At 43.1% G+C, this 14,437-nt stretch overlaps 1 protein-coding gene across 3 annotated transcripts in view; it reads left to right on the top strand.

Annotated features, from left to right (window-relative positions):
- Positions 1–14,163, top strand: part of LOC146839523 (uncharacterized) — a 108,274-nt gene extending 94,111 nt beyond the window's left edge. For all 3 annotated transcript variants that reach the window (XM_085651565.1, XM_085651566.1, XM_085651567.1), the window contains one exon: positions 8,897–14,163. In XM_085651565.1, the coding sequence (XP_085507691.1) occupies positions 9,610–10,695 (1,086 nt within the window). In that variant the 5' untranslated portion in view covers positions 8,897–9,609 and the 3' untranslated portion in view covers positions 10,696–14,163. The remainder of the gene's footprint in view (positions 1–8,896) is intronic.
- The last annotated feature ends 274 nt before the right edge of the window (positions 14,164–14,437 follow it).

Below are 14,437 nucleotides of genomic sequence, written 5' to 3'. Positions count from 1 at the left end.
GCTCCTCTTGCACCCACGGCCTGGGATCAGACAGGCCAGAGCGGGGGGGAGTGGGCACTCTGAGCAGGTCAGGATCAAAGCTTGCCAGTCCAGTCCCCCACGGTCCGCCGATCACTGAGTCAAGGGCACAGCTGCGCGCGGAGTCATTGCACCACACCTGCAAAAGGAAGGCACCGCCACAAGCGTCTCGCCGGGGGGTGTTTGCAGCAGGGGGTGCAGGTCAAAAAAGTCGAAGTGGACCACGATTCTCCCTGGGGAGGCAGGTCCACACCAATGGCAGAGGCAACGGGAGGATTCCAGAGTCAGGGACGCGCTGCCGCCATCTTGCGCCTCACGACCGGCGTGCCCTGCATCATCCCCAGCAGCTTGTCTCTCCACCGCACCGGAGCTCTGGGTAGGCTCCGCGATCTCCGCCACCACCGCTGCCGTGCACACAGGCAGTCTCTGCCCAAGCGGCCGCCACTCCAGGGTTCTCCGCGCCCGCTTCCAAGCCGCTGGGCCACCGCCGGACCGCAGAGGGCCAGACGGAGCTCCACGATCAGCCGGGCCCAGTACTTTGGGTCGCGGCATCAGGCCGTGCCGTAGGTCAAATCTTGTGGAGGCGATTCCTCCGCTGCTGGGCACCCTACGATCCCCGAGCCGGCAGGATGGGCTCCGCTCGTGTTCCGATCCCAGAAGTTGTTGGTGGGTAGGACGGATTAGTGGTCAGGATAGTCGTGGGCTAGGTAGGATGGCGGAGCTCCCTCACAGCACGGCCATCTTCAGCCCGTGCTTGGCCACCCAGTGTAGTATTCCTAAAATTATTATTTTAAAAATTAATCTGTAACAAATCAATTTTTCCAGAACCTTCAGCCAAGATAACTTGATAAAGGTCACCTTACCTAGGGTGATCGTGTTTGCTATAATTCTGAGTAAGCCCCCCTTAGATCTACCTGCTGCTGATGGAACTGCTGGCGTAACAAAGGAGCTGTAGCCATTTACATAGACCGACTGCTCTGCCCAATATACCTGAAAGCAGATATCAGAATTTGTAAACACTTTATGCCAATTCTGAATATCCTTTTTGTTTTCATAACCCGCTATATTCCTAGAGAGAAACTTTATATCACTTGGCGACTCCTGCGACCGAATCGCTGTTGGTACTGGTGAGAAGGATGATGTAGGGTCAATTGGTAAGGATGTAATACTACTTAGTGAACCTAAAACGACCAACTGAACCCTCTCCACGGGTAGCAAACCAGAAACTGTTTGATAATTGTTATAAAAAACAGACTGAGGAGGCAAATGATTTAGTGGAGAGATCAGTCAATCACATGCCTCCATATCTTCCAACAATGACTACCTATTTGATAAGGCAAGGGCATCAAAAGCCACCTGCGCAGGCTTCTGACCAGTTCTCACTAAAGAAAGGCCCTGAGTGAGTACGATGGAACTACGTACTGGTGCGGACCTATAAAAAAAAAAAGCCCAACAAGACTGCATAAATCTGAGAATGGAGTGAAGGGGCAACCGATAAACTCACTAATAGGTCTCTCACTAGCTATTCATTATCAAAGTTTAAAATAACCAGTCATTATTGGTTGTTTTTACATCAGACCCAATTCACTGCGTTCTTCTGGACATTATCAAATGATTTTGGATTTTGGATAAGATTACATTTATTAGAGTTTTGAGTCATCAAGTGTCGAGCCTTGGCCATCAGCTGAAGTGAAGATTTTCTAAGATTGGAACGTAGTAAAGGCACGTTGACTAAAATTTGAACATAGTGACAAGCTGCAGGATGGAAGTCCATGTATTTCTGATTTGGTCTGCTATGGGCCCGAGTAGACGGGGGATTACCTTAACCTGACTGGGCATTTACCTTAACCTGTGGATCATGTTTTCACAATTAAAACACAAATTATGACTTCCATAATTATAGGTTTTAAGAGTTTTGCAGACATTAGAGGGGATGACCTTAAGTGCGATCTATAGAATCTAAACGGGCCTAGATCGATTGCAAAAGTTGTTTAAAGTTATCAAGAAGATCACAGCAATATGAGGGAAATGTAGTCTCTGAATGTTGCTGGCCATTCATACATGTGGAACTCGCTGGAATAGCGACCTTTCTGATCTTCTTGGCAGGACACTTGGAGGGTAGTATCGCATACCCTCTTTTTCATTTAGCATTTACGGAGGTAGCGTCAGTTGGTTTCCAATTAAATGTAGAGGCAGGCTGTGAATGTTCAGGGGTTGGTAGAGAGACTGCCGGCAATTCTGGAAGAGAAACCCCACATAGTTTTGTTACACCCCCCTCAGTTGGAGAAGCAACTAGATTAGATGACCGCCCTGCCCCTGACCCCAACGAAATTCTTTTCTGTAAGTGCGATTTATTTTTCTAATGCCGATGTTGCCTTGGCCTGAAAGGTATCTAAAGAGGTAACAGTTACCTCCTCTGTTGCTCTCAGCTTTTTCTTGCCCGTAGTGGGCCTGTAACTGGGGAGTGTAGAAGTTAGGGGGGGGGGCAGCTCAGCCCAGCCTCCTCTGGGCGTGGATGGGCCTCCCTTGGCCCGGTCGAGTCCCGTGCAGTGGTACCACGCTGCTGCCTTTAAGCATCTCCGTGTGCCGGAAGAGTGATGCTTTGTGCGGTGGAGCCTGGGGGCTGTAGTCCGTGCCCCGGCTCTGCTCCGATGCGTCCCCCACAGAGGGTCCTCGTTGCTGCCTTTAAGCGCCTCCGGGTGCGGGAAGAGTGATGGATCGTTTGGTGGAGCCTTGGGGCTGTAGTCAGTGCCATGGCTCTGCTCCGATGCATCCCCCACATTGGGACCTCACTGCTGCCTTTAAGCGCCTCCGGGCGCGGGAAGAGTGGTGCAGCGTGCGTTGGAGCCTGGGGACTGTAGTCAGTGCCCCGGCCCTGCTCCGATGCATCCCCAGGGAATCGCTAATAGAGTGCTCTACCTTGCACTCACTTCAATTGTCCAACTTGGGCATAATTGGAGACTTAAATCTTCATCTTGATTAATCAACAATAAAGAAATCCAGGACTTTACTAATGACCTGGCCACTTTCCAATTAGCTCAGTTAGTAAAACATTCAGCTATAAGGCCGGCAATGCTGGACCCTGTTTTTTACAACCTGTCACCCTTCAAACTGCTCCCCCTATTCCATTACCGGTAACCCCACAATTAGAAAGTAGTGGCATAAACTGGACCCATCTGCCTTTTCACGGTTTATCAAAAGGAGTGTGCCTCTATTAGACTCCAATAAGGAACGGGCGGAGACTTCCACCAAAGCATGGAAATCTTCTCTATTATGAACAACCTGATTAAACCCACCTCCACTCCTGAATTAGCGGAAGATTCTAACAGCCACTGCAGCAAGCTTGGTCAATGATCTTTATCTTTACTTTAACAGGGGTGAGAAAACCGTCAAACCTGTCTCTCTTGACACAGGGACCTACCACTCGCAATGGGCTCCCTTGGACCAATTGGCTCTACTTGATGCAGATTCTATTTCCACCTTAATGCGTCAAGATAAATCTGGATCTCCGGATTACCCATTTAAGCCTGATTATAATTTAAAATTTTAAGAGAGAGTCACACCCATATTTCTAGAATTAGCCAAACTCTTGCTGAGCACTGAAGAAGCATCTATCATGGAAACACGCCAAGGTTATCCGTCTTCTAAAAAAGCCTTTGCTAAATGCCACTCAGCCAGAAAACCATCAACTCATTTCTCTTCTGTCGTTTCTGGCCAAGGATGGGGAGAAACATGTAAACAAACTCCTAACCAAAATAATAGAACAATATAAAATATTAGATTGTTCCCAAAATGGATTTAGATCATACAGCACCGAAATTGCTCTTTTAACAGGTACTGAATCCCTTTGCAGTACTGCAGATGCTGGCAAATCCCAGGCTCTGATACTCCTAGATTTAAGTGCAGCCTTCAACACTGTCTCACGTGCAATAATATTAACTCGCCTCACTGACCTGGGGGTACAGGGCAGAGGTCTGGCCTGGTTTACCTTCTTTTAAAAGGAATGGTCTTTTAAAGTTATACCCCCTCCCCCCACATTCGCCTCATCACAAAGATCACTGGCATCCCTCTGGGTTCGGAGCTCAGTCCTACCCTTTTTAATATTCACATCAGACCTCTGGCAGAGGTAGTGAAATATTTTGGAATATCTCACTAGTGTCGAATGCTGATGACACTCAGATAATTATTTCCGTGTCGGCAGAGTCCACTGGCTTTTGTGTCAAATCTAACAACTGTGTATCAGCGTTGGCCAAATGGATGCACGACAACTGTTTAAAAATTAACTAAAAAAAAAAAAACAGAGATCCAAGGAGCACCCAGCCTTGCTGCCTGGATGAAATTTTACATGCCCTCCAGAACTCTACGCTCCACCAATCTAAACCTGGCCCATATCCCTCGTCACCGCAGAGCCAGAACCTGATGTTTCTCCTTCCATGACTCCGACCCGATGGAATTCTATGCCTCCTAACCTTAGAAAGATTCAATATCACTTACTGTTCCGGAAACAGTGGAGGACCCAGCTCTTCTCCATCTGGGCTGACGATTTTGCCTCTCTGCCGCTGTGTTTCTTAGGATCCTTTTATGTCCCTTGATGATATTGTCTGACACCTGGACCCTCACCTGCCCCTCAGGGCAGGCAGCCTTCAGATGTTGTGCTTTCTAAGGCTCTGCTCCCCTCTTGTAAAGTGTCAAAGTGGTAACACCCTTGCAGCAAGTGCCTTTATCAGCCGCAGTATTAAGATACAGTGCACACCAATTCCCAGCCCAGTAAAAGCCTGAAACGGACCCAAACTGGAGCATGTACCTACATGTTCGCCTCCTCTGTTTGTACCTCATAAGTAGCTACTTGTGCATTTCCTCTGTTTTTATGTCCCGGGCGAGCTTCTCTAAAGGCGCTTTTGATCCTTCTACTGCCAACCATGGCGTTTGTCTATCAGATAATTACCTGATGTCTGTGGTGTTCGAGTCACTCCCCTGCTTTAGCTGTCAATGAACCCTGCTGAGCGAGTACGCAGACGTAAGGGAATATGGAAGGTGATGAACAGGGAGTAAGGTAAAGCTGATTTTAAGAAATTCCCAACGGTGTAAATGCTGCACTCACCTGAAAGCAAGGAACATCTTGTCCCACTCTGCCAATGCTTCATCCACCAACGGGAAGCATGCCGGCACCAAATGTAAGACATTAAGTCAGATACCATGGTGAAGTAGAAAAAGACATAAAGCAGACACGTATTGGCAGCAGCGATATCGCAGGTATATTACTTGTTGTGATGGAATTGTGTTGCATCCTGTTTCTTCTTCTTATTTGTTCTTTCTTAATGTCTTGTACTCTGCTGCTCAGCCTGTCTCTATGATGTCATCCTTAGTTCTATCTGTGTATTTTTTAGTGTACTGTTGGCTACCTTGGAGGCTGAGCAGCAGGGCAGCTGCTCCCGGTGGGGCACTTACCTTAACCTTTACTGGATTCAACTTACTTGATTATACTCTCTGTCTATTTATCCTATGACTTTATACCTACAATAAATCTACATCTGGAACACAGCAGCTAAAGAGTTATCATCTTTTATTGGATTTTACACTGGCGACGATTGGAGAAAAGAAACCACGTGTAACAAAACTAAAGAGAAGAAACTGAACTTAATGCCTAACGCCTTGAATGTCCCACCGGTGTCTGTAACATCAGACAGCCTACAGAAGTAAGTGTTGGGCATTACATCTGGTTCTCGTTTTAAATTGGAGGCTGTCCAGAAGGACCAGCAATGTGTGCCAGTAATCGGCGGCAGAGTTTTGAACTGTATGCTGAAATTGATGAATTGTTTCTCAACTCTCCAGAGGGAGCAGCCACGTGTGCTGGGAAGGGGCGGCAGCGAATTTTGTTCTTAGGATAACTGTCACCTTTTGGGAGCCATTAGGAAAGTGGTATTTCTGAACCTGCTGCAGATGAAAAGTTGAAAGTGTTTCAATTTTGAGTGATTTCTACTGGATTTGGTGTGCCACCATTTCGCAGGGACTGTGTGTTCAATCTTGTAATTTGGCATTTTTCAAGTTTTTTTAAGCCGCGCTACAGTGGACAGTTCAATTGTCATATTTGTTTTAATTTTTTTTTTTAAACAGTGCGTGTACCGGGTAAAGTGATTAATGCTTACCTGGTCGCGAGGAGCAGTTCCAGAGCTTTTCTGACGTCTTTGGCTGCTTAGCTGTTTCTACGGCATTCTCAGCTTTAATGTGCCGAGAGCCACTCGGTGCAGCGTACGGTGGGTGCTGCCATGTTGGCATTGGCGTTTCAGACCTCTTTCATCAACCTCGCCAACCTCGCACCGTTTTCCATTGCTGATAAAGTTGGGGACATTTCGTTGTGTGGAAACAGCAAATACAGGTACTCTTTTTGGTGTTTAGTGAGAGGGAGATGTGAGCAACAGTTGTCAGACGGAGATGTGGGCGGCGGTAAATGAGACACCAGTGGAAGCAAAAATAGTTTGCACTGTGCCCGAGTATGCAACTCCTGCAGCACTGAGTTATGCTGAGAACTGGGGGTTGCAGCTTGTGGAAGTCCTTTTTAAAAATTGCTATTTTGGGAGAATCTTATAGCATATGAAACTATCACTATTTGACAATGAGCTTAAACTGGGGACTGCCTCATCAACAAGTTTCTGTTTATGTAAGGAGAAATAAGAACTTGTATGGTCTTTTACAAATTAATTCCTGCAGCTCCGCACGTGAGGAAACTGCCTGCACGTACATGAAGATATGTGGTCTATATGCTCGCGGAAGAATTTTTGGCAATGAAGGCGCAATGAAAATTTATCATTTCATTTCCCTTTCGTTCACATTTCAGTCAACAATTCAGGGAAAGAACTGTCTCTCAACAGTGACTACTTTTATTGTTTTAACTTGTTATGTTTAAACTTTTGTGATCTATTCTGTTGCATATTAACTAAGTTACGCAGTATGCTGTTTCTGCTACAATTTACAGTTTAGTACTTGCATTTGTGGCGTGTGGGATTTATTTTTGGAATTTGGAACCACTTATGTGCTCAAGATTTTCATTTATATTTGAATTTATGGTGATGCGTTTTTGAGTCATGTCATTTTATTAATGGCGTATTTTAAGCGGAGCCACTTTTGTGCTCAATTCATATTGAGGTGCTCATATTCATTTATTCTTACCATGATTTGTAGAAGTGTTGAATTCTGTTATATTTGCTGGAGCCATATATTTGCTTGACTTGTGTTGAGGTGCTCAGTTGGTTATGCTTATTAGTGATGGGGCACAAGGTGCTCAGTGTTTGTAATGAGATAGGTGTGCTCAGTTTTATTTCTTATTGCTATTGAGCCATTTGTAGAGGTACTCAGTTTTATTGGTGTAGAGCCGTAGAGGTGCTCAGTTTTATTGGTGAAGAGCCGTAGAGGTACTCACTTTTATTGGTGATTTTTTGTTGTGAACCACTTATGTGCTATACTTCGATAGAGGTGTTCAATTCTTAGTGTGAGGATGAGTTCTATTATGCTTGCTGATGATGAGCTATAGAGGGGCTCAATTCTGCTTACTTGTGCAGAACCACCGTTTTTGGTGCTCAGTTGTTATTGAGGTGTTCAATTTTATCATACTTACTGCTAAAGAGATGGTGGTATTTAACCATTTTTTGCTCAATGTCTTTTGAGGTGTTCATTTCCGTGTTCTTGCATTCAATTGTTATCTTCTAGTTTTGGTACAGCTTTGGTACCCTTGCCCACCATTGTGAAGTGGGTGTTTATTTTTGTGCGTTTTATGTTCTTCCTTTCTTCTGATCTCTGTTTTATCTTCTTCATCTCTTTGGTTAAAGGGGGAAGTTGTGTTGCATCCTGTTTCCTCCTCTTCTTCTTTGTCCTTTCTTAATGTCTTGTACTCTGCTGCTCAGCATGTCTCTATGGTGTCTTCCTTCGTTCTATCTGTGTATGTTTGAGTGTACTGTCAGTTACCTTGGAGGCTGAGCAGCAGGGCAGCTGCTCCCGGTGGGGCATTTACCTTAACCTTTACAGGATTCTACTTACTTGATTATACGCTGTATCTATTTATTCTATGACTTTATACCTACAATAAATCTACATCTGGAACACAGCAACTAAAGAGTTATCATCTTTTATTGGATTTTACCAATCTCTATAATAAATGCTACAATCTTCCAACAAATGCTTGACCCATCCTTAGGAATGTGGCAAAGATAACTTAACAAACAGAAAAGTAAAGACAGGACTTGGAACTTCAGCTGCTCCTGTGTAAACTGGAAAGTACTGTCAAGAAGAGTGTGAATGGAGCTATATTTGTTATATACTTCTGAAGCGTTCCCTTTTATTATATACTTCCCAGAGCGTTACCATTATTATATACTTCCCAGAGCGTTACCATTATTATATACTTCTTGGAGCTTTACTTTTTATTACATACTTCCTGGAGCGTTAACTTTATTATATACTACATGAAGAGTTTTCTTTGTCATGTAGTCTCGAAAAGGTTACTGCTGGTATACAATTCCTGAAACTGAAGTCACAGCAGCACATCCTGATCCATCTCTTTTTACACAATCCCTTCTTGTTTAAATGAAATCTTAGCCATGTGCATCTTCGTAAAGCTGTACCTCTAGCGAGTGGGCACTCCATGTGTGCTCTTTCTGTACTAAGTTACTCTGTGAACACCAGAAAATCACCTCCTTTTCTGAATTAAGTCAAATGTGACATGTTCAATAGAACATTTAGTTAAATATCTGTGTATGGTGAAATATCTGTTGGTAACTTTCATAAATGGTCGTGACGAGAGGTCTTTTACAACTGGTTAGATATTGTGTATTCACATTCTCTTACATTTCCATTTAGTGATTTTAAATCTCTTTACATCCAATAGGAAACCAGCCTTGAATGCACAAATGATGGTGAATAATGACTGTAATCGTGCAAATCTGACACAGTGGTTAGAAAAAAATGAGCTCCAATATTCAGGAAAAGATCTGCATAGTCCGAGACTGAGGAACCTGAACATAAACTGATAGATCCTAGAAGAGGCAGTCCAGAGCAATTCAGTGGATGTAAGTCTGAGCTGTGCGCCGCCAAGAAACAGGACTAAGAAATGACCTCTAGAAAATGAAGGCAACAACACTGACAAACCACTTCCTGTATAAACAGGCCTCCACCACCAGCTTTGATCATGTGTTCGGTATGAGGTGGATACAGCATTGCTCTGCTTCCTGTAATGATGGCAGACCACCATTCAGCACGCTAGGTGTATTGTAAACACTTTCTGGCTAAACCACAGGAGCAAGAGAAAAGCACAAGGGAGTGGAGCCAGACAACTGAAGGGTAAAGGAAAGAGAGGGTCTTTGATCTACAACAGACTGTCCCAATTTGCGTCGACCAGAAGGAAGACTAATCTTCACTAATAAACATGCAAAACCATTCTGCAATCTAAAGACATAACCACCCACAAAGAAGCTTTACTTGCCACAATTATAATAGATTTAGTTGATGAGTCTTGTATTTCATTGTGAAATCTGAAATCAACCATTCAAAAATACCACACACATACAGGAATGTGAGTATAACACAAGTGCTTTATCAACCATGTTAGCTCCTCCAGAAACGCAGTCATGGGATGCAGACAAATATAAACCCGACCCAGAGACACTAACCAAGAAAGAAAAATCATACACAAGCAGCAAGAGTTTTAGTTTGTCATCACTACTAACGAGCCATCAGCAAACACACACAGGAGAAGCAACGTGCAATTGCAATGAATGTGTGAAGAACTTTAGTCCGTTAGCACTCCTAAAAGATCATCAGCGAACACACACTGGGAAAAAACCATACCATTGCAGTGAATGTGTGAAGAGCTTCAGTTACTTATCACAACTCCAAATACATCAGCGAACACACACTGGGGAAAAACCGTACCATTGCAGTGAATGTGTGAAGAGATTCAGTCGGTTATCACATCTCCAAATACATCAGCGAACACACACTGGGGAAAAACCGTACCATTGCAATGAAAGTATGAAGGCATTCAGTCAGTTATCAATTCTTCAAAGACATCAGCGAACATACACTGGAGAAAAACCATACCATTGCAGTGAATGTATCAAGTGCTTCAGTCAGTTATCACAACTCCAAAGACATCAGCGAACACATACTGGGGAAAAACCATACCATTGCAATGAATGTGTGAAGAGCTTCAGTCAGTTATCACATCTCCAAACACATCAGCGAACACATACTGGGGAAAAACCATACCATTGCACTGAATGTGTGAAGAGCTTCAGTCAGTTATCACAACTCCAAAGACATCAGAGAACACATACTGGGGAAAAACCATACCATTGCAATGAATGTGTGAAGAGCTTTAGTCTGTTATCACATCTCCAAACACATCAGCGAACACATACTGGGGAAAAACCATACCATTGCACTGAATGTGTGAAGAGCTTCAGTCTGTTATCACACCTACAAGGACATCAGCGAACACATACAGGGGAAAAACCATACTATTGCAATGATTGTGGAAGTAGTTTTAGTGATTCCTCAAATCTCAGGAGTCATCAGCGAACACACACAGGGGAAAAGCCATTACAGTGCCGTGAATGTGTGAAGAGTTTCAGTCGGTTATCCCAACTCCAAACTCATCAGCGAACACACACAGGAGAAAAACCATAGCATTGCAGTGAATGTGTGAAGAGCTTCAGTGGATAATTGGTCCTACAAAAACATAAACTAACACAGACTGGGGAAAAACCATACTATTGCAATGAATGTGGAAGTAGTTTTAGTGATTCCTCAAATCTCATGAGTCATCAGCGAACACACACACAGGGTAAAAGCCATTCCAGTGCAGTGAATGTGTAAAGAGCTTTAGTGGGACATCAGACCTACAAAAATATATTCGAAGACACACTGGGGAAAAACCATACCATTGCAATGAATGTGGAAGTAGTTTTAGTGATTACTCAAATCTCAGAAGTAATCCGTGAACACACACGGGAAACACCATTACAGTGTAGTGAATGTATGAAGAGCATTAGTCTGTTCTCAATTCTGCAGAGACCTCAGTAAACACACAACGGGGGAAAACCATCTGATTGCAATGAATGTGGAGATAGTTTTAGTCGTTCCTCAAAATTAAGGAATCCTCTGCGAACATACACAGGGGAAAAAACTTTCAAGCGCAGTGAGTGTTTTAAGTGCTTTAGTCAATTATCAGAAATACAAAGACATCAACGAACACACACAGGCGATAAACCCCTACCACTGCAGTGAATGTGGAAGTGGTTTTAGTCGTTACTCAGCATTACGGAACCATCCGCATACACACACAGGTGAAAACCTTACCACTGCAGTGAATGAGGAAGTAGTTTTAGTGCCCCTTCAACATTAAGAAATAATCAGCGAACCCACTTAGGGGAAAAGCCATTCAAGTGCACTACACAAACAGGGGAGAAACCATACCATTGTAGTGGATTTGGAAGTGTTGTGGGAAGGATTTTCAGCTAACTACAGGGATTAGTGATAAAACCTATAAACACAACACACTTGAATAAGTTTACCAAGCACAAACTGGAGAATATTTCTATCTGATTTTGGTGTTTGGTCATTTTGTGCAATAACTTGTTCAATGACAGCTGCTAGAGAACAACGTCCAAAGGCACAAGAAGTCAAAGTAGTAAAATGTGACCTGTAACTCTGAGAGTTAATGCTTGCAGCGCACAACATTTACCTCTGAAGCCCAGACGCTGGAGAAATTATGCTCATTTCACTCTTCACATGCATCTGTAAATGCACCCACCATAGTAGCACTTCCCCAGAGGTGTCCAATATCAAGCTGGACCTTGGGAAATTTGCTGGCTCACCACTGAATATGTAAATGATTCACGGTCATATTAATTGTATATGAATATATTTTAGACCTTTCTTATTTACAGAGAATAAACCAACCAACTCTGAACTTGTGAAAGGACAGAATCTGTGCATGATGGCGAAAGTATTGATCGGAGAGAGAGCTGACAAAAAGTTTGGTTCTTCATACGTTTCCGAAAGCTTGACAGTTAAGTAAAGAATCTTGAGCAGTAAAGAATTCTATCTCTTGAAGTCCAGAACTATCGACTCCCTGCTTTACATTTCTTGAACCTTGGCAGTGGAGAAAAAAAATCTGGATTCAGAAGTAAAGTAAAAAGAAACTCTTGTTTTATAAAATGCCGATGAATGAATGGACATTAAAAGTATGTGCTGCCTCGTGAGCAAGCAGTGAAACTTTGTGATGCTGTTGGGACGCCCTCCAACCATAAATAAGATAGATCGTAGCATTCTGAATCCTCTGTAAGGTGCTTTTGTGTTACTGGAGCTGCCAAATAAACAGTGTTCACATAGCCCAGCCTTGCCTAGAGGAAGGAGTTCTTCGATATAACATACACATCAGAAGAAAGGTTATATCTTCAGTAGCCAAAGATAGTAGAAACGAATGCTTTCCACCGAGTTCATTTTAACAAGTGCTGAGTCCAGGACGTTCTTCCTGCTGCCAACCATCATCATCACCACACCACCACACAGCCAGTCAGGAAGAGGAACGAGACTGCTCTTCAGCACACCCATCCTTATACATAACACACTATAGGGGTTTGCTCCAGGGTCAAACTCAATTTACTTTCACGTTATCAGCAACAAGTTCTAAGCTGAACAAATTAGATTTAGGAACAAGTGGTTTGTACGGAATTAGTGGCATAATAAATTGGAAACCCCATACTTGATAAATCTGTATTAATGATACACAACCAAACATCCAAACACCACCCATGTATGGACATCCAAGAGCCTTTAAAAACCACACCACAGAGGTGTGTACCAGGATCCAACTCAATTTACTTTAACATTAACATAAACTAAATTATGATACTGCAAGAAGAATCATGAGGCTATGAAATGTACACAATGATGACTAGATTTTACATATTAATACGAAATGTATGTTTTTAGATCTGTAATAAAACAACAAATGTATTTGAATTCATGGTATTCAACTGCTGAATGTATAGGAGATCTTAAATGTGATTTATTCCCTAAACTATAAAGATAATTTGTGATGTCAGCAAGGAGCCTAGTTTATTTGGCAATAGAGGGGTCAAATCTCGATAGCATGACTGCTTTCAGCAGGAGTCTGCCGCAGGTGCCATTAGAGGGGCCTAGTCTCAATAGCAAGACTGCTTTCAGCAGGGAGTCTGGCGCAGGTGGAATCATTGGGGACAATTCTCGCCAGTATGCCTTCAGAGTGAGAGTTGTTTTATTTGCTTCAGATGGTACTACCTCTCCTTCTGTGTTAATGAAGAGAGAAGTGCTACCTGTAATACTGAGATCTGGGCTTCATTCCTGTTTTGGGAACATAATTCTGTTGTTTCTACTCAATCCATACCCGATTTGTTTAGGAAACCTAAAAATATGTCTATCCTCGCACTTCTCATGTTAATAATCCATAAAAATACCACAGAATGTTGAGTACTTAAAAGCAGTGTGCTACACAAGGGATTTAAACATGAATTTGTCAAATACAAAACCTACTTTTTCATTTTTTTTTTTATTAAGGTTCTTATATAGCACTGCTTTATCTAATACCGTCTGATGGGTTTTCTTCGAGAGCCCTTTCTCCTTCAGAAGAAGTTCTCCATCGGCAGACCCAGTGAGAATTCCTTGGAAAGGCTGACAATCTGTCCAACTATAAACAGGGCTGGTGGGTGGACCGGTGGTTTGGCTGGTATAATGCTTTGTTGCATTTTTGATAGAGCGCCCTGTCCACCACACCCTGAATCCAGCCCGTCTTTCCTTAGTGATTTTTCTATTTTGGGTTACATTTGAAGTCTGTCCCTTACCTTTATAGTTTGACAGGTAGTCCACGGTCTGCCAGAGGAGCAGGCGTAACAACTTCCACTACCCCGTTGGACTACCGCCCACCATATTTAGCGATCTTCACCAACCTGGCAATCACTGTGTCTTCTGAGGAGCACCTAAAGTTTGCTGAGTGGGTGCCATGTTTTACATGGGTGCCTATCAGACTTTTTTGTTTTACTCCTAAAGTGAGAGTTTGCTTTTGCTTTTTGTAAAACCAATAAATAATGTACTTGATACACTGAGAGCTTTCTACAAGGGAGTCTGGGTCATTTTTTCCTAGTTCTTTTCTGTTTGAGACAGCCATTCTTTATATAATGTTCCTGAAGAGAAGCAAGTAGGTCAGAATGTCTACCATAAGTAGGTCGGATGGTCTGATGTATGTACACCAACCGCCCCAGGTATGTTGGTCATTGTTGTGAGGGTTCCTGAGGATCTGACCTCTGTTCAAACCGAGGGGAATAGTGATAGATTCTTCACACCAACTTCCAAAATTCTCCAATTTATTTTTATAATCCATTCTTCCTTA

The sequence above is a fragment of the Triturus cristatus genome, chromosome 4_1 (genome assembly GCF_964204655.1).
Source record: "Triturus cristatus chromosome 4_1, aTriCri1.1, whole genome shotgun sequence".
Lineage (NCBI taxonomy): Eukaryota > Metazoa > Chordata > Amphibia > Caudata > Salamandridae > Triturus > Triturus cristatus.
The sequence above is the reverse complement of the archived record's forward strand: the minus strand, read 5'-3'. Positions and strand labels throughout refer to the sequence as shown.